Raw genomic sequence first — 18,214 nt, 5'->3', positions numbered from 1 at the left:
CTCCTCTCCTCCACCTCCACGTCCACCACAACCACTAGGCGGTCTGACACCACCAGAGTCACCAGCATGACTTGCTCTTACACTCGCTGACTTCATGACCTGCAGGCAGTGTTTGCCTTTTGGGCCACGGCTGATCTTGTACAAGGCCTCTGTTTGCTCACTAGCTGAATGAAGTCTCCAGTCCTTAAACTAGAGCCACAGTGCTAGCTAGCTGAAGGGGAATGCATTTGCTGGGTGTGGGGGTATGAAGATGGTGGTTGGGGGTGGGGATGCAGTGTTTGGAGGTGGGTGGGTCGGGGTGTGTGTGTTACTTGGCCTTTTTAAATAAATGGCAATGCCATAGAACAACACTGCACTGGGACCATGACAAAAAAACTAATATTTTATTTTATCTGAAAAAAACTAAAACTTTTGTTAACCTAACCTATGGTTATGGTTATAGTATTTGGCAGACACTTTTGTCCAAAGCTATGCTAAACCACCATACCAGTGTTGTGAACTAGAGGTTGGGACTTCCACACAGTTGCAGTAATGGTTGACGAAGTGCTAAGTAAGCTATTAAAATGGAAGTGAGAGAATGAGCTTGACGCTGTGAGTGTCACTACTCATTGAACACCCTCAATTGGCAGGTAGTTGTGGAGGGGTATGGATGGGACCTGGTAGTGTGAGAGTTGGTGTGTGTGTGTGTGTGTGTGACTGTGTGTGTGTGTGTGTGTGTGTGTTTGTGTGTGTGTGTGTGTGTGTGTGTGTGTGTGTGTGTGTGTGTGTGTGTGTGTGTGTGTGTGTTTGGGGAGCTTATGTTTGTTCATCTGTCTCCTGACTGCTTTCGACAGAGGGCAGCTCTCTCTTTCTCTCCTAGGATGACCTTTCTCCTCAATCCAGTAGTACTTTCTTTTATTTATTTTTTCTTTTGCTCTGTCTGGGGTTGCTTTTCAGTATGGGCCACTACATGTACATCTATTCATTTGAAAGACACTATTGATAGCACAATATGCTATGGAGCTATTAAGTGCCTTCGACCAAGTGTCCAATGAGTGCTGCTAAGCCAATGTACAGGTTAAGATACAGTCAAGAAAAAACAAACAATGCAATACATTTATATAGGCAACATATGTTTATATTGCAAGGTATATATATTTAATACATATATTTGAGAGACAACATAAGACAGCAGTAAAGTTGTGTCTGGTGTGGGCAGGTATGTACCATTAGGGATTGATAAGGTCCTTCCTCCAGATCTGTTTTTTGAAAGGCTTCAATGTAGGCCCCTTACTTTCCTATCCTGAGAGAACAAATGGATGCCATTTTACGAGCCAGACCCTGTCCTGGGGTACCATACAGCGCTCTTTGTCAAAACAGTTTGCAAATCTGAGCCCAAATCGCTCCACATTGAAGCACACACTGTCCCTGGCAACCTGTGTAGGCCACTCTGAATGGAGCTATTTTTGAGACAGCATCAAAACAAGTGGGAAGCCAGAGACGTTACTTTTCACTTCAAGTACCGACTTTACACACTAATTACACCTTTTATACAGACACCGCGCATGAAGTCACCTGCCAATTATAGAAACCTGACTCTTCTCTCGGAATGAAAGACGTGTTTTTGTCTTTTTGGGTGTTCGGAAGTGTGTTATCCGTGTTATTTTGTGGTGCCAGGCAGCCATGTCAGAACCTGCAGTGTCAGAGTGAAAAATATTTATGAGGCCTACCTGCTGGGATTGGTCATTAGCCACATGCTAGGTTGTCAGCGACATCACAGAGCTTTGCTCTCAGTGTACTGAGGTGTGCTGCTGGTGTTCCCTCCTGCCATCATTAATTTAGCTGTCATGGTAATTTATCACTAAATGGGCATCTGTAGTTGTTATGACAAACTCTATTTACAAGATTTATTCATGAGTTGAAAAGAACAGTCCCAGGAAATTATCTGAACCCCAATTTGTCAACACCACTCTACCAGCTTTCTCAGCCCTAGAAGCTAATTGATGTTAATCACTTTAAAATATGTGTTGTCAGCGCAAGTTGTTTTGTCGCCAGTTTACTTTCATAAAACAAATTATTCTTTCAGTGGCAAATTAGTAAAATGTCCCTTTATTTGTGCCTTGATCACTCAAGGAACTGTACTGTAAACATACTTGGAGTATGTTCGACTGGGGAATCGTGGTATAACGATTAAGTTGATTTTGCAGCGTAGAAGACCCATCACATGCACATACTGTGCTCCACGGTGGTGGAACATTCTGGAGCCAAGGAAAAGAACATAATGATTTCAGATTGCAGGCTAGGGTAAAGCGGTGGTTCAACTGAGGCATGGCTCTTCACTGCCAGGAACACTTGGTTTTTATGGTGTCAGAAGGCAAGTGGGGAGATTCTGACCAACAGCTCTGTCAGGCCTGGCTTTGCACTCGGCAGCCGTCGGCATTGTTACAGGCTTCAGCAAAACAGATCAACTGCCCACATGAACAGATAAAGCAGCCCAGACGTCACGGCTGTTTGTTTAACAGGCACAGGAGTGCTATCAGCTTGTCATTTAGTGTCTGAAAAATGGAGACTCCTTTTCTCTCGGCTGTGAGTTTATGATGGACAGTAAGTGGTGTCCCCCCCTGAAATGCTGGTCTTGGCAGCAAGACAAAGAGGCATACAAAATGGACTAAACATGAGAGATGTGAAACACAGGCGAAGATGGTAAATGTTCCCCTCAGCATCTTTTTCTCAAGCATCCTTGAGTATCGTCAAGTAGCCATTGGCTAAAAGTTAGAATGATAGAACTACAGCAAGGTGCTAGCAAGATGCTGGCAAGACTGAGGTCACGGGGTTGGAAATAAAGAAAGAGAGTGTGTGTGTGTGTGTGTGTGTCTGTGTGTTTGCATGTCAATTCTAAAATAGTGTACTCACCCTGTTGTTTAAGTTCCTTGGTATAAGTTATTGATAAATTAATGTAATAGTGATTGATCATATTGATGGGTATTAGTGCACTGGAATAGTAAAAAATGCTGTCTGCTGCTGGTGTCTGCAAATGTTAAAGGACAGTGAGGCCACTGAAATTAGGCCCTAAGGGGATATGATTTCAGCTCCTGCTCATCTTTCTTATGTGATGTTCCCCAGGAGCGTCAGAGGCTGGAGACCATCCTGAACCTCTGTGCCGAGTACAACAAGCCTGACATGGTGGGGCTTGGCGAGTTGGGCCCCTCCATGGACGCTCTTCGGGTGGGGTCACCCCGCACCATTCGCAGGCAGAGGGGGAGCATGGAGGAGAACCACAGGGAGGACTGCAGTAGGGCAGATATGACACATCAGGAGGTGAGAAGCTCCACAGATATATTTATAGTTTAGGCATTTGGCTAAATTTATGTTTATTTTATATTTTTGCTTTTGTCCGGATTGACTGATAAAAACAATGCAGTTTAACAACAGTGTTTAACATTATTAAATGTCAATATATAGTACAAATAATAATTATTGCGATAGTAACAATAACAACAACAACAACAACGACAACAACAATATTAGAGATACATCCAGCTCCTTCACTTTCAGCATTATTGCCTTGTTTGAACATTAAGCAGACAGTCTTTTTTTACCAGTCTTTAATCAGTGGCTTTATAAATGGAGAAATAATACTGGGATCCACTGTCAAAACTAATCTTGGCTGCTCTTTGGCTTAATGGAAAATTAAAAAAAGAAATATATAACATAAGACACATTAAGTCACACTGAGAGGACCCCTAAAGTCATAGTGTTTATCACTGGAAATCAGGGAGTAATTCTAGATTTCCCATTTCCCACCCAAAACACTGGTTCAGTGAATTAGGTCCTAACAATGTCTAACTTAACTTAACTTAATAAGGAATTAATAACCGAATGGATAGAGTTGTACAATCCCCAATCCCCAAGCCCAATAATCCATTAGTAGTTTACTTTCCACCATTAATGAAGTTGAATTGTAGTATTAGCATGACTGTAGGAACCAGGGTGCTTGTGACCTTTTCCTTGTCTCAGATTTGTCAGACTTAGTTAAGTATAGTTTAAAACACTAAGGGCCTGATTTACTAACATGCGACCGCTGCTTAATCTGCGGTCGCACATTAACGCACAGTGTTTTTGCGCATTTTCCGTGGTATTTATCAAACAACATCCGCGCTGAGCACTGTGTGCTTACTCCGCCCTTTAAAGGGCCTGATTTACTAACATTGATTTGCGACCGCAGCTTGTTCTGTGCCTTTGCCAGGCGCACATTAACGCACGGTGTTTCCCCGCATTTTCCGTGATATTTATCAAGACAGATCCGCGCTGGGCAATCATTATTTAGCGCACCGTTAAAAGACTGGAGAAATTGCCTGCAAGTTACTGCCACCATGGAGATTCGAGGAAGAGGTTCAGCGAAGAGGATATAGATATATTGGTTCACGTTCGCTCAATCACTGAACCTGATTCAATGGGTTATATTGTTGTTTTGCCCGCCATCACCTACAGCGAGATGTTTAAAAGAACACGATTATAAATAATATGCTATTGGTGGCATTAATGCATAAACTGTCTATTATAACAATGTAGATGTGTACATGGCGAGATTAATACGTTCTACAAGGGACATGGGTTCACTACAATATATCCCCACTGAAACAAATACATTTACCAAGTAGCCAGGCCTCTCCAAAATCACCGTTGCTCAATCATGGATAGATGGCACTATTCCGGAAGATAAAACTGTCATGGACAGACCACTACCACGTAAGTAATGGTCATGTTGGCATCACATATGACCTGGACATTCATTGAATATGCGTGCTTTCTGTTTCGTTAAACGTGCGTGGATTGAAGGTGGGACTGTTTGCATGTGGGTGCGATGAATGGCTCCAATTACGTTCGGAAAGTTTAATTTTGTATATTGACCAGTGCGCCGTAGCAATGCGTCGAGTACCTGGGTGAATATTTGGCTGAGTGAAGCCTGAGATATACCAACTGCTGTTGCTATAACTGTTTGAAATTATCCGATGCCAATATTTGCAATGTTGTCCGGAGTTTACCAACTGATTGAATGGAATGTGATCTCCGGTTGGAGGGTTTGATGTCGTCTCTGATCTGGTTCAGTAATTGAAGTATTGCGTGCTGTACCGTCTAATCATTTGTGGTTCGCTTAACTGAAAATGTGTTATACGAGTTGAAAAAAATATTTCTGTGCGCTGTCTCTGTCTTCTTTCTTCGCCTTGCTCTTATAACTGCTGTCATATCAACGTTTTCAGACTCAATGGAAATGCGCTTCCTGGTTAAGACGTGCTTTTATGAGGCGGAGAATTAGCTCGCAAATCAGAGACGTGCACTCGCCAGGCAGTTTGGTAAATACCACGCAATACATCATTAGGCGCACTCCTCCCATTAAAGTGCGCTTCACGCCTACGTTACCACCCACGTTTCCGTGCCATCCCACCTGTTGGCAGGTACACACCCTCAAAGCGTTAATATGCGACTCAAATGCACCCCCTTAGTAAATACCGTTTTATGTTTACGACCGCTATTTTACGCCAGAAATGGGCGCAATCCTGTTAGTAAATCAGGCCCTAAGATGTTTTAGACTCACTTAAGTATAGTTTAAAACTCTAAAATGTATACCCAGAGGGCCGTTTTGAGTCCTGGATGTGGTATTTTGCCTTTCCAGCTAGATAACAGTGCAGATGCTATCTGACTAGCATAATGAGATCAGCCCCTTCAGTTTGAAAAGAAAAACAAGTGACTTTTTTCATGCCCGTTATCCTTCTCCTGGCAAAAGCTTAAGGATTGTGGTCTTTTTATTAACACGTTTCTTGGTCACATACCCCAGCAAGTCTGTAATTCTGCCCATAAATGTCCTTTGGTTTGAAGAGCTGACTGTACCACTGCCCTCTGTCACATCATTTTGTGGTTGTGGAACCAAAAAAATATTGCATAATCATGAATGCATTGAACTTTAAAGGACTAAAGGTGATATTTGTTACAAGAACTAAAAGTACTTACCGTAGTATCTTATGCAGATTTCTTTCTCTCAAGAATTTGCTTGGTCCTAGCATTATTCTTCTCCTGAGACTGTGCAGTGGCTCTAAAGCTGCCTGCTTAGCTTCATGTCAGTCTCTCTGTCCCCTCTCCTCCTTACCAGAACGGGTCCGCTGGTCTGGGTGTGGAGGGCAGTCTGGAGCTGGGTTACCTGGAAGAGGAGCGCGTGCGAGCGCTCAAGCGGGTTGACGAGCTCAAGACCCGCCTCACAGAACTGGAGCAGCAGCTACAGGAGTCTAAGCAGGAGGTACTTGCTAGATAGTTGCAGCTGCCAGGCTGTGTGTGTGTGTGTGTGTGTGTGTGTGTGTGTGTGTGTGTGTGTGTGTGTGTGTGTGTGTGTGTGTGTGTATAGACATGCACATATGTAGTTAGTGTGATTTGTGTATAGCCATGCGCATGTATGGTACACATGTCTGAGTATGTGGGTGGGGGTATTTAGACAAATGTGTAGCCAGACTATGCCTTTACTTTATCTCCTGTGTTGAGTTGTTTTTGCAGGTATGTAATGTGTGCATGTGTGTGTGTGTGTGTGTGTGCGACTGTGTGTGTGTGTGTGTGTGTGTGTGTGTGTCTGTGTGTGTGTCTGCAGGCTGAGATGGAGAGAGCCTTGCTACAGGGAGAAAGAGATGCTGAACTGGAACAGATCCAGGCAGAGGATGACATCATCAGTCAGTTGCAACACAAACTCACTCAGCTGGAGAGTGCCATCCAAAGGGAGAAGGACAAGGTAGGACGCGCACACAAACACACACACACACACACTCTCTCTCTCTCTCTCTTTATTTATCTTTCTCTCTTACACACACACACACACACACACACACACACACACACACACACACACACACACACACACACACACATTCACATTCTTTCTTTTTTTTCTCACTCTGTCTGTCTCTCTCTCTCTTTTTCTCCCCCTCATACACATGCATACACATCCCTACAGATATTCTTTTGAGCTTCTGTCTGGTGCAGTTTGTACACTCCTGAGGGGGGCATTGCATGTCATGCTTGAAATTTGTTTTGCCCTCATGCAGGCAAAATGAGATTTATTTTTCAGAGGTCAGGCCCACACCTCATAAACACAGATGTCTCTTAACCTTTAAGCGATCCTATTTATAATTATTCAAATACACACATCTGTGTGAAAATGATGAAATGCACTTTCAGTGTGAGAAGGACTGTTTCCTCAAAGAGAACTGCTAGAGCCAAACTTTGCTGAAGGCAGAAAAAGCCTCAGAAATGAAGTTGCAGACTGTAGGTAAAACCGTGGTTGTTACATTATATTAATTAAATCAGTCTCATAAAATTTAATAATCATTAAATTTAGTATTTAATATTTTATAATTAAATTACTAAAATAATGGAAAGCTCTAGCTGTACCACTATGCTACAGTCTAAGTATGGTATCACAATACTATCGTACTACAATATCACTACAAAGTCTATAACACTTCATGGAACAACCAGAGAAGTGAAGGCAATTGGAGTACTTGGTTGGCGGAAAATGGCTTTCAGTGGAATATTGGAACAACAACAGACAAGACAATTGTTTAAATCTAAATAAACAATTTATTAAAGGTAACAGATAGTAATTAATGGCTAATACTAATCACATAAACAACTGAGTATAACAATGAAACAAGGCACAAAGTGGAGTTGGGATTACCGAGGAGGGGCATGAGAGCCTGCTCGCCCGTGTGTGTGTGTGTGTGTGTTTGCGTGCATGCGTGCGCAGGTATGCGCGGTTACGCGCTAAGTGGTGCGCGTACGTCTGTGTGAGAGACGCCAATATAAATTGGAGGATGGGCACAACTTTAAATGAGTAGGTTATAGACAAAGGATTCTTATCTCAAGGATAGAATCGGCCTTCAACTCAATACAATATATTTCAGCAGCACTGAACTAGCGATGTGGACGTGTTTGTTCAGATGGTGATTGAGGGAGTTAGGGAGGGAGAGAGAGAAAAGGTGCATGTACGTTCCTAACAAGTTAGCAAAAGTAAAACAAACGCAAGATATAGCACGGTTACAAACCATGCACTGTGAATTACAAAGTAAGCATTTAAATCATGAATGAAATAAAACAGCAATACTTTCACACATATATTAACACACATATAAGACTAATCTCTGCCCAGATGTCAGCCTTACGTGAAGAACGCTCTTGCTAAGCATTCAACGGTGTTTTCGCGGAATCCTTGGAACAACGCGTAACGTAGGTTCACTGGATGTCCGTCTGTCCTTTCTTTGCAGCCCGTCGGCTGAACTCGCGGAGGCCTTGCTGGAGGTCCGCTGATTTAGAAGGATGTAAAGTTCTGTCGACTTGGAGAAACGAATAAGGGAAGCCGGTCGCCTTATCCTACTCAGAAGAACACTGCTGGGCTGCAGTAATATACTACCGGTATAACTTGGTTGCAACTAGACGCGTCAAAGTATTTTCTTAACTTCGGCCAAAAGTTCAATACGACCGTCGTGCGTTGTCCTTTGTTCTGCAGAGAGGGTATCTCTTAATTGAAGGATCTTCACGTGTGTGAGACCACCGTACAGAGAGACAGATTTGGGGGGTTATCACTGTTTTAAGGGCAAAATGCGTCACCCTTTTTATGACTTTGATGTGACCAATTGCGAGGTCACTGACTGTTGATAAGGATTGAAATTTGATAAGGGAATTGTGGGTAATGGAGTCTATGGTGTCTCATTCACTTACATCCCCCCTTTTGGTCTCAGGGCTGGGATTGCTTCGTAGTCCATGAGAGCAACAGAAAGCTGTGTAGTCCATAAATCCATAGTCCATCAATGTCTCTTATTCCTGCTGACACAAATAGTTCGTAAAAAGGCTTTTGACATCTGGGCATCATAAAGGCTTTTGAACATCTGGGCAGATGGCATTTCTATACCTTAGTTCTAGCAACAAACATTCAAACAACACTCAAACACTCCAAACTTAAAACAGACTTAAAATATTCATGGAAAGGAAGGAAGGGGTGTTAGCATTGAGGGTTAACAAGCCTATTCCTTGAGAAAGTTAGTGGAAGCTTTTGGTGTGAGGGAGGTCTGAACACCGCTGCGCTGAAAATTCTTGAGAATATTTACTGTGGTGTTAAGTTTTACGTGTGCTGTTGTATTTGTTTGTGTAGCGTGTATGCAATGCCTATGGGGTTAGCGTGGCATGCAAGGTTAGTGAGTGGAGTTAGAGTGTTAGTGTCTATCCACCCCCCTTTGGCGTGGAGACGGCTCAAAGGGTAACAAAGCTAGCAGAGCTTTCCTGTGAATATCCAGTACGGGCATCAGCCTTTTTCAGCTGTCGCTGGATTTCATTTTCGACCTAGGATATGGCTCACATGGTGAGGAGTCTATGTCATCTTCTGATGAAACTGAACTTCTGGATGGACAGCGAGAGCATAGATAACCATATCTTTCCTGGTGGGCCGGCACTGCAGACCTTTATGTTTCGCAGTGTCTCATGTGGTTGACGTAAAAGGGACCTCTGTGGGTCTATTACATCCACATTGGATTCAACATATGAATGTTGAAAATCAGCCATGGTAGGGACATGGATCTCAGGAGGGCTAGGCTGCTCCTAGTGGCAACCGATCCTGTCACTCTTAACCTGTTGGCCTCCTGCTAGATAAACAGGGTTTTGAAAGATGAGCTGCTCGTGATGGCAGTCAATGAGAGGAGCCAACATCCAAAAACTGTGAGAAAGACGCCCTATGTGTGTTAGGTCTAACCACCAGAGGGGCTCAGGTCCTCGGTGGGTGTTTACGCCTTCTTTGGGTTTCTCCCCCCTTCTCACAAGGTAAACCCTTGGCGGGGGACGAGGGATCACTATTTAAACTATCAGGACCTCTTTAAGAGAATCAGTGTCCGACCAAATCTGACTCCCTGATTCAGATTGTCCTGACTCTGTTTCCATATCCCTATTACCATGCTGAGGTCCATGGTTGAACTGATCATGGGGCCTTTGAGGGAAGTGATCTCTGTTAAAATTGTGAGGGTAACGGCCCTGCTGGCGGTTACCCTTCCCTTGGTAGGGCTGTTTCCTGCGTTGATATTGACCATTGCCTCGCCAGCTCTTCCACCCACCCTGGTGGTGGTTTTGTGGAGAGCGGTTTTGGGTGGCACCTCTCTGGGTTGGCCACTCCACCGGCACTTCACAGCCTTCCGAGTCAAACGGATCACCAGCTGTGGATTGTACATTGAGCACTCTAGGCTCCTCATCCGGCTGGTCAACCGGGCGCACAACTGTTTCCCATGTCCTTTGTGCTTTTTTCCTAATCTGACGCATTTTGGTTTTACCCTGTTGGCACATCAGTGCAACATGCGTGCGCACACAAGGGTGGAGGTTGTGTATAAATAGGGACCTGAAGGCCCTATGCTCTTCCAGGCCTGGGGCGCTACTGCCTTGGAAGAACGCGTGTCTTAAACGCGCATGATATTCACGTGGGGGTTCTGTCCTTCTCTGCCTGATTTGGATGGCGCTAGTGGTGGCCAATGTCTCAGCGGGGGAACTACCTCTCCGTGTTTTCCTTGACCTGGGGCGGTCACTCTCTGAGCTACCAGATGAAGAGTTCCTTAGGGGAGAGCTGCTCTCATCATAGCTATCAGAGGAAAAGGACGAGGACGAGGAAGAGGAAGAGGGTTCACGGTAAGTAGGTTTAGCTACTGCGTGCCTTTTCCTCTTTCTCTCCTTCTTAGCAGTCTGAGGCTTTATGAGCCTTTCAGGTGCTGGTGGGCATGACCTGGCTCCACCTGGGTTGTGAGAGGGGGCTACAGCATGGCGCTCAGGTTCGTCTGGGAGGAGTGAGGTATGCAGGCAATCTGATGTGTCTGCGTCTGACTCTACTCCTATCCTAGCTACTGGCTCTGCTTCTGCCTCTGTCTCTCTGGGGGATGCTTTAAGCTTTGCTTGGGCCCTGGCGCTTGTTTCGGGGCTTTCCTTCTGGGCCTGGTCATAAACGGCTACTCTGGACCAGAGAGTCCCGAGCATGTTACCGCAAATGTTAAGGCACTCAACAGCAGTAATGAGCTCCTTATTCAGTTCCTCGTTGCGTGCGTCTAGTCTGTCACAACTAGAATACAGTTCCTGGTTCTCCTTGCGGAGAATCTCTATCTCCAGGCGGCTGCTCTGGTGATGAAACAGGAACAATTTACCTACCACTCCTTTACTGGTGGAGACTTTACAGTAGGGATTATGAACATGCCTGATTAAGTCGCCTATCTTGGACTGACACTCATCTAGGTTCATCTGTTCAAGTGCCTCCCTTTCATCAGGGGAGGTTTTGAGGAGGTCTGCCACATATTTAAAAAGTTGGCCTGACTCCACAGGAGGGAGGTTACTCTCAGCTCCTGGCGTGTGTGGGGTTGTCGGGCACATCCTGTCTGCCTAGACTGGGGCACGGAACTACGCCTGGCAAGCTAGTGACGTGATCACTGATGCTTAATTTAACCCTTTTAATGCAAGCTAATGCAAGTAGTCACAACGCAAACTACAACAATGTTATGCTTAATAACAAAACAAGGAGATGCACAAGTACTCGAACCTGTGACTTACACTCACGGCTAGGTAACTACCGTGTTGTTTTTACAGTTCTAAAATGCTAGTTACTCTCTTGTTACAACTATTACAACTGATTGTACAGGTTGCTATGGTAACAAATGGTACTTGTGTGTCCAATGGGTTGCTGGTATCACAAGTATGGACTCCCACTAATTATACTTACAGTGTGGCTGGAACAGGGACTGTTAGATAATTAGTATGTATTAAACAGTTAGTACACAACACCTAAAATTATTCAAAACCACATTTGATCTATTCCTTAGAAGTTTCAATGGACCTGGTAAGGTCCTGGAGTTACTCAGGGGGTTGGATTCTTATTTGTTATTGTAACAATATCACTGAAGCCAACAATACCAATCCTCACACGGGCTGCACCATATTATGTAGGTAAAACCGTGGTTGTTACATTATATTAATTAAATCAGTCTCATAAAATTTAATAATCATTAAATTTAGTATTTAATATTTTATAATTAAATTACTAAAATAATGGAAAGCTCTAGCTGTACCACTATGCTACAGTCTAAGTATGGTATCACAATACTATCGTACTACAATATCACTACAAAGTCTATAACACTTCATGGAACAACCAGAGAAGTGAAGGCAATTGGAGTACTTGGTTGGCGGAAAATGGCTTTCAGTGGAATATTGGAACAACAACAGACAAGACAATTGTTTAAATCTAAATAAACAATTTATTAAAGGTAACAGATAGTAATTAATGGCTAATACTAATCACATAAACAACTGAGTATAACAATGAAACAAGGCACAAAGTGGAGTTGGGATTACCGAGGAGGGGCATGAGAGCCTGCTCGCCCGTGTGTGTGTGTGTGTGTGTTTGCGTGCATGCGTGCGCAGGTATGCGCGGTTACGCGCTAAGTGGTGCGCGTACGTCTGTGTGAGAGACGCCAATATAAATTGGAGGATGGGCACAACTTTAAATGAGTAGGTTATAGACAAAGGATTCTTATCTCAAGGATAGAATCGGCCTTCAACTCAATACAATATATTTCAGCAGCACTGAACTAGCGATGTGGACGTGTTTGTTCAGATGGTGATTGAGGGAGTTAGGGAGGGAGAGAGAGAAAAGGTGCATGTACGTTCCTAACAAGTTAGCAAAAGTAAAACAAACGCAAGATATAGCACGGTTACAAACCATGCACTGTGAATTACAAAGTAAGCATTTAAATCATGAATGAAATAAAACAGCAATACTTTCACACATATATTAACACACATATAAGACTAATCTCTGCCCAGATGTCAGCCTTACGTGAAGAACGCTCTTGCTAAGCATTCAACGGTGTTTTCGCGGAATCCTTGGAACAACGCGTAACGTAGGTTCACTGGATGTCCGTCTGTCCTTTCTTTGCAGCCCGTCGGCTGAACTCGCGGAGGCCTTGCTGGAGGTCCGCTGATTTAGAAGGATGTAAAGTTCTGTCGACTTGGAGAAACGAATAAGGGAAGCCGGTCGCCTTATCCTACTCAGAAGAACACTGCTGGGCTGCAGTAATATACTACCGGTATAACTTGGTTGCAACTAGACGCGTCAAAGTATTTTCTTAACTTCGGCCAAAAGTTCAATACGACCGTCGTGCGTTGTCCTTTGTTCTGCAGAGAGGGTATCTCTTAATTGAAGGATCTTCACGTGTGTGAGACCACCGTACAGAGAGACAGATTTGGGGGGTTATCACTGTTTTAAGGGCAAAATGCGTCACCCTTTTTATGACTTTGATGTGACCAATTGCGAGGTCACTGACTGTTGATAAGGATTGAAATTTGATAAGGGAATTGTGGGTAATGGAGTCTATGGTGTCTCATTCACTTACAAGACGTTATGGTTTAGGAACATGATCAGGAAATGCAAGACTAGCTCTTGCCAGAGATCATCCTTTCCCATAAGCACAGCATGGTCACAATGGTCAGAACACATCTGTAAAAAAAGAAATATACATACATACATATCTATATCTATATATATATATATATATATATATATATATATATATATATATATATATATATATACACTCACACTCACAAACACACAAACACACACACACACACACACACACACACACACACACACACACACACACACATATTATATATATATATATATCTGTAAAAAAAGAAATATACATACATACATATACTGTATGTATGTACGTATGTACATATGTACATCCTATATATGTATGTATATAAGTGTATTGTAATAGCCCTCAGCATGTCCTCAGCAGTGACTGTGTCCTCTGCCTTTTCTTGATCAAGTTGATATATGCCTCCCTTTCTTTGACTAAAAGCATGAATGGTTTGTTGAAAGACTCTGATGATTTAAATGGCCGCAGTTAATACGACTTAATTTAAGAGACCGATTTAAGAGAGGAATGTTATCTTTCTCATTTCCCCCCTGAGTTTTAACAGTGAAGTCCTCTGTTCTCCTGGCTTCATCCTTGGTTCCACTAACCATCTTTTCGTTAACGTATAATCCTCTCACCGCCTCTGTCGTCTCTTCTTACCCCCCCCCCCCTCTGTGCCCTCCTCTCCACCCGTGAGGCTCAAACTCTCACAGCTGGGCTTCCCCTCTCTCTGGAGACTGCTCAATTGAGCATGACAGTGAAGGCTGTATGTACATGGCACAGAATCAGCTTTCCTAGGGGTGAAACAAACAGTGTGGGCGTTCAGTTAAGGCTCTGGTGTGGTTGTTATTGCTGGTGTTTTACTGCCACTCTGGTTCACTTTACTGCCACTCTGGTCCTTCTCAGCAATCGTCCATTGAAAAACAACATTGTATTTAATATCAGTATTCACACTCTCCTTGGGTGATTGTAAAATTGTACTATGTACCTTCTATTTAGTATCTTGTTTTTAAATAGTAGAGTTTCAAATGAATACTTGATATATGCATTCACTGAATGGAAATATATAATATATATATGTGTGACTGTTCCATTCATCCTTCGCTGTAGGCAGTCTTATGGTATTTATTTCCCCAGGCTGCTTGTTTTACTCATACAGTCTGTGGTTTTACTGGTAAAGAACAACCCTCCTGTTCTACTGAATCCTCCTGTTCTACTGAACGCTCCTGTTCTACTAAACAGGCGTGGTATTGTGCCGTTGCGGCGGTGCTGTCGTTGCCGCGGTGCTTCTGCGTTCAGGCTCCTGCTCCTACTCAGCAGTCTTGATGGCGCAGACCCACACATGGCAGTCATGAGGCCAAGTGTGTGTGCATGTGTGTTTTTCTCTCTCCTCTTCTCTTTCTCTTCATCTTTCTCTCTGTCTCTCTCTCCACTTATCTCTCTTTTTTTGCCTCCCCTTACTCCCCCTCTGCGTGCTGTTGTTGTTTTTATTGTAGGAGCGAGCAAACGTTGATGCTGAGCGGGAAGCGCTCGCGAGGCTTCAGGAGGGGTACAATGAGTTGAAGAACCAGCTTCATAACTGCCCCGAGTCGCTGCGGGAGCAGTTACAGGAACAGCTCAAAAGGGTCAGTCTCACCGCTGCTGATGCCGCCCCCATGCCAGACGACCTCTGCGGCCTCAAACACAGACACACACACACACTCATCGCCATGGCCCTCACACATACCTAGAACATTCCGTCAGAAAGAAAGTAAATGCACCACTCTCCTTAAATTTGGTGGTTATTTCCTTATGTACAGTAAATGCCACTCTCTCTGTCAGCTAGCATAGCGTATAATTTCCAACTGCTTCGAGCGGGCGTGCTGGCCTCGTTTGTTGGCAGTGGAGACAGTGTATCCAATGGAATATTACATTCTTTGGCTGGTGCCACAGAATGCTGGAATTTCTCCCCCTCCCCCAATCCCCCCCCCCCCCATGTTCTTTTGCTGGCATTCCAGCTTGCTTTGCTATGGGGCATCTGTGAGAATGTAGCAAGAATGTGATATGTTTTTGGGCAAGAAGTTCCTGAAGAATGATATCTGCTTCGCAAAAGTCCTGCAGATGTGTAGGATCTCCAAAGAGCCCATGGATGCTTCCCCCATCAAAACAGCATGGCCTTTCTAGGTGATAGTTGCAGCTACCTGTCTGTCATTCACAGTCATTCATACTGTAACTCATAGGAATGTACTAATCAATTAATACAACCTCTAACAATAGACAACATTAACTGTGTTACAGCTGCTTCTCTTTCTGTGCTGCAGCTCCCTTTCACTTTCGTTTCAATGATTATGCAGTCCTAATGTTTTATGAAGGCCGACAATGGGTGCCTGTAAGTTCAGGCAATGACAAAACACACAGTTATGTCTTGCTATTTCTCTTCTTCCTGAGGTTGTTGTGGGAGTGTTTTGAAATCTTAATCTTCTCAGGGTTATGGAAACAAACGTGACACTAAAGCCCTGTCCACACAGAGCCTGGATTGACTGAATCCGGAAACTTTTTTGGATTCCGGTAGCTTTTTTATCACATCCACACGGAGCCGTGTCAAGAAAAATTTGCGTCCACACGGAAACGCTTGAGCGGAGCGGTTGAACTCACTGTAAAGACATCATGGAGCATGCGCATAAAATGGCAGAAGACAGAAGTCGAGATCCAACTACTTCTCTACCACCTGATATCACTGTTACTACAGCACTCAAACAGGACTAAAACTCAACAGCACTCAAACAGGACCCAGTTTGTGTTAAGTTACAGTTTTGAAACTTCTGTCTATAATTAAAATCTTTTCACGTCAGATTTGCTCATACAGGCTATTGCTCACACTTTTTAAAAAACGGTTTTGAACAATGGTCTGATGCAAATAGATTGTTTGGTTTTGTCATACCTTTCCTAACCAGCTTCTTAACAACATCGATTTAGATAGATAGATAGATAAACTTTTATTAATCCCAGGATTTTTTAGCAGGAGAGTTGCTAAAACAGGCTGCCACTCGCTGCGCCATGGCAACCAATTCAGTTATTAAATAATGACGGTCGTGTCTGTTGTTCTGGCTGGTCTCAAAAATGACGTCCAACTGGCTAAGTAAGCCCACGAAAAACCATCCACTTGTAGGCAGAGCAGCACACCATCCCAATACAAACAACTAAGTACATTAGAAAAATGTAAGTCACGAAAAAGGCGAAATGCCATATACATTTAGTTTATGTTGCTGCTGTTATGAAGTGACATAGTCAGATTAAAAAGGGTTCAGCCTGAAGTTGCTAGGCGTTCACGTGGGGCAATGACATCATCAGATTAGAAAGGGTTGCGGATTGGCGTGCACACAAACACCAACCTGCGGACAGATTAGAATCTACTCACTTTGGACCCCCGATTCGAACGAGTGCGGATTCAGTGTGTGGATCTGTCTTGTTCGTGTGCACGAAAGGTCGAATTGGAGAAATTTCTCTCCGGATTCAGGCAAACTAGACTCTGTGTGCACGGCACCTCAGACAGAATGTCCAACTAATTTCCCCTCAGAAGTGTTGAACTGAAAGGCTGTTGTGTTGCTGTCTGCTGGGTGACATTTTGTACGTTAGGTTGTCTGTTTTAAGGGGAGAAATCAGATTAATAAAGGTGATTGCATGTGGGACAGCCGTATGTGTGTTGAGAGAAATGCCAGGTGTGACTCTGACTGGGTGTTGGTTGTGCCGTGGTGATCTGTGATGATAGCGATGGTGATCCTCAGCTTGAGGGTGATTATATCAGCCCTGTAGTGAGCTTTGTTTTCGTTGGGCATCTCAGGAGGCAGAGAACCTGGAAGCGGAGACCAAACAGTTTGAGGACCTGGAGTTTCAGCAGCTGGAGAAGGAGAGCAGCCTGGAGGAGGAGAGGGAGACCATCAGCCAGCAGCTCCTGAAGGAGCGCGCCGACTACCACAGCAGTGTCGTCAGGAGGAAGGTGTGGCAGACAACACCACACACTCTTTCACAAACACACACACACACACTCACGCACACACACTCACACTCACACGCCACACACACACACTACACCACTAATCCCACCAACCACACGTATGAGCAAGCTGTCATTGCAGAAGTGAGCAGAGTACCACAGCACCATGTCCAGCACCATGTCCAGTAAGAGGGCACTTCCACATTTCACCTCTCATACACACACAAACACACAAACACACACCTCACCTCTCATACACACTCACACACAAACACACACCTCACCTCTCATACACACTCACACACAAACACATAGTACTTTACATGTAGGAGGCTATTGAAGACTGGTGAAGGGGGTTTGGACTGATGTTAGAACTGGTCTGTTATTTTTGTGGCATTACAATTTTTTTTGCCCCATGTACTCAAGAACAGAAACAGCGATTCTGTTTTGGTCATGGCCTGTTGTGTCGGGATAGTGTGCATCTCACATCTTTCATGGCTGAAAAAAGCCTCTGTCAGGACAGGACAATGAAGTCACATATTCGTGCACTCAGACTGACTTTGTGACCTGGGGCAAAGCACCCACCCAACCACTTCCCTTACGTAACTCAGCAGATGCTGGTGGTGCAGTCCATGCTCCTTATGAGTACGCTATGGGCGTGCATAGATTGGGTTCTCTGGGCACTGACCTGTTGCCTTGACCATGGCATATTGACCGTATAGTATGACTCCCCTGTAAGCAAAATGACGTCCCCTAGACGTCCCGTAATGGTCTCTCGTTCTAA

General features: G+C 44.0%; 1 protein-coding gene across 5 annotated transcripts in view; it reads left to right on the top strand.

Annotated features, from left to right (window-relative positions):
• The window catches only part of phldb1b (pleckstrin homology-like domain, family B, member 1b), a 48,433-nt gene that overhangs the window by 15,658 nt on the left and 14,561 nt on the right, over positions 1–18,214 (top strand). For 4 of the 5 annotated variants that reach the window (XM_080855351.1, XM_080855349.1, XM_080855352.1 and 1 more), the window contains 5 exons: positions 3,103–3,297; positions 6,128–6,271; positions 6,614–6,751; positions 14,954–15,082; positions 17,278–17,433. In XM_080855351.1, the coding sequence (XP_080711477.1) occupies positions 3,103–3,297; positions 6,128–6,271; positions 6,614–6,751; positions 14,954–15,082; positions 17,278–17,433 (762 nt within the window). The remainder of the gene's footprint in view (positions 1–3,102; positions 3,298–6,127; positions 6,272–6,613; positions 6,752–14,953; positions 15,083–17,277; positions 17,434–18,214) is intronic. The other variant, XM_080855350.1, reaches the window with a different exon arrangement.

This window comes from Sprattus sprattus (genome assembly GCF_963457725.1).
Source record: "Sprattus sprattus genome assembly, chromosome: 17".
Taxonomy (NCBI): Eukaryota; Metazoa; Chordata; class Actinopteri; order Clupeiformes; family Clupeidae; genus Sprattus; species Sprattus sprattus.
This window is presented reverse-complemented; position numbering and strand designations above follow the sequence as displayed.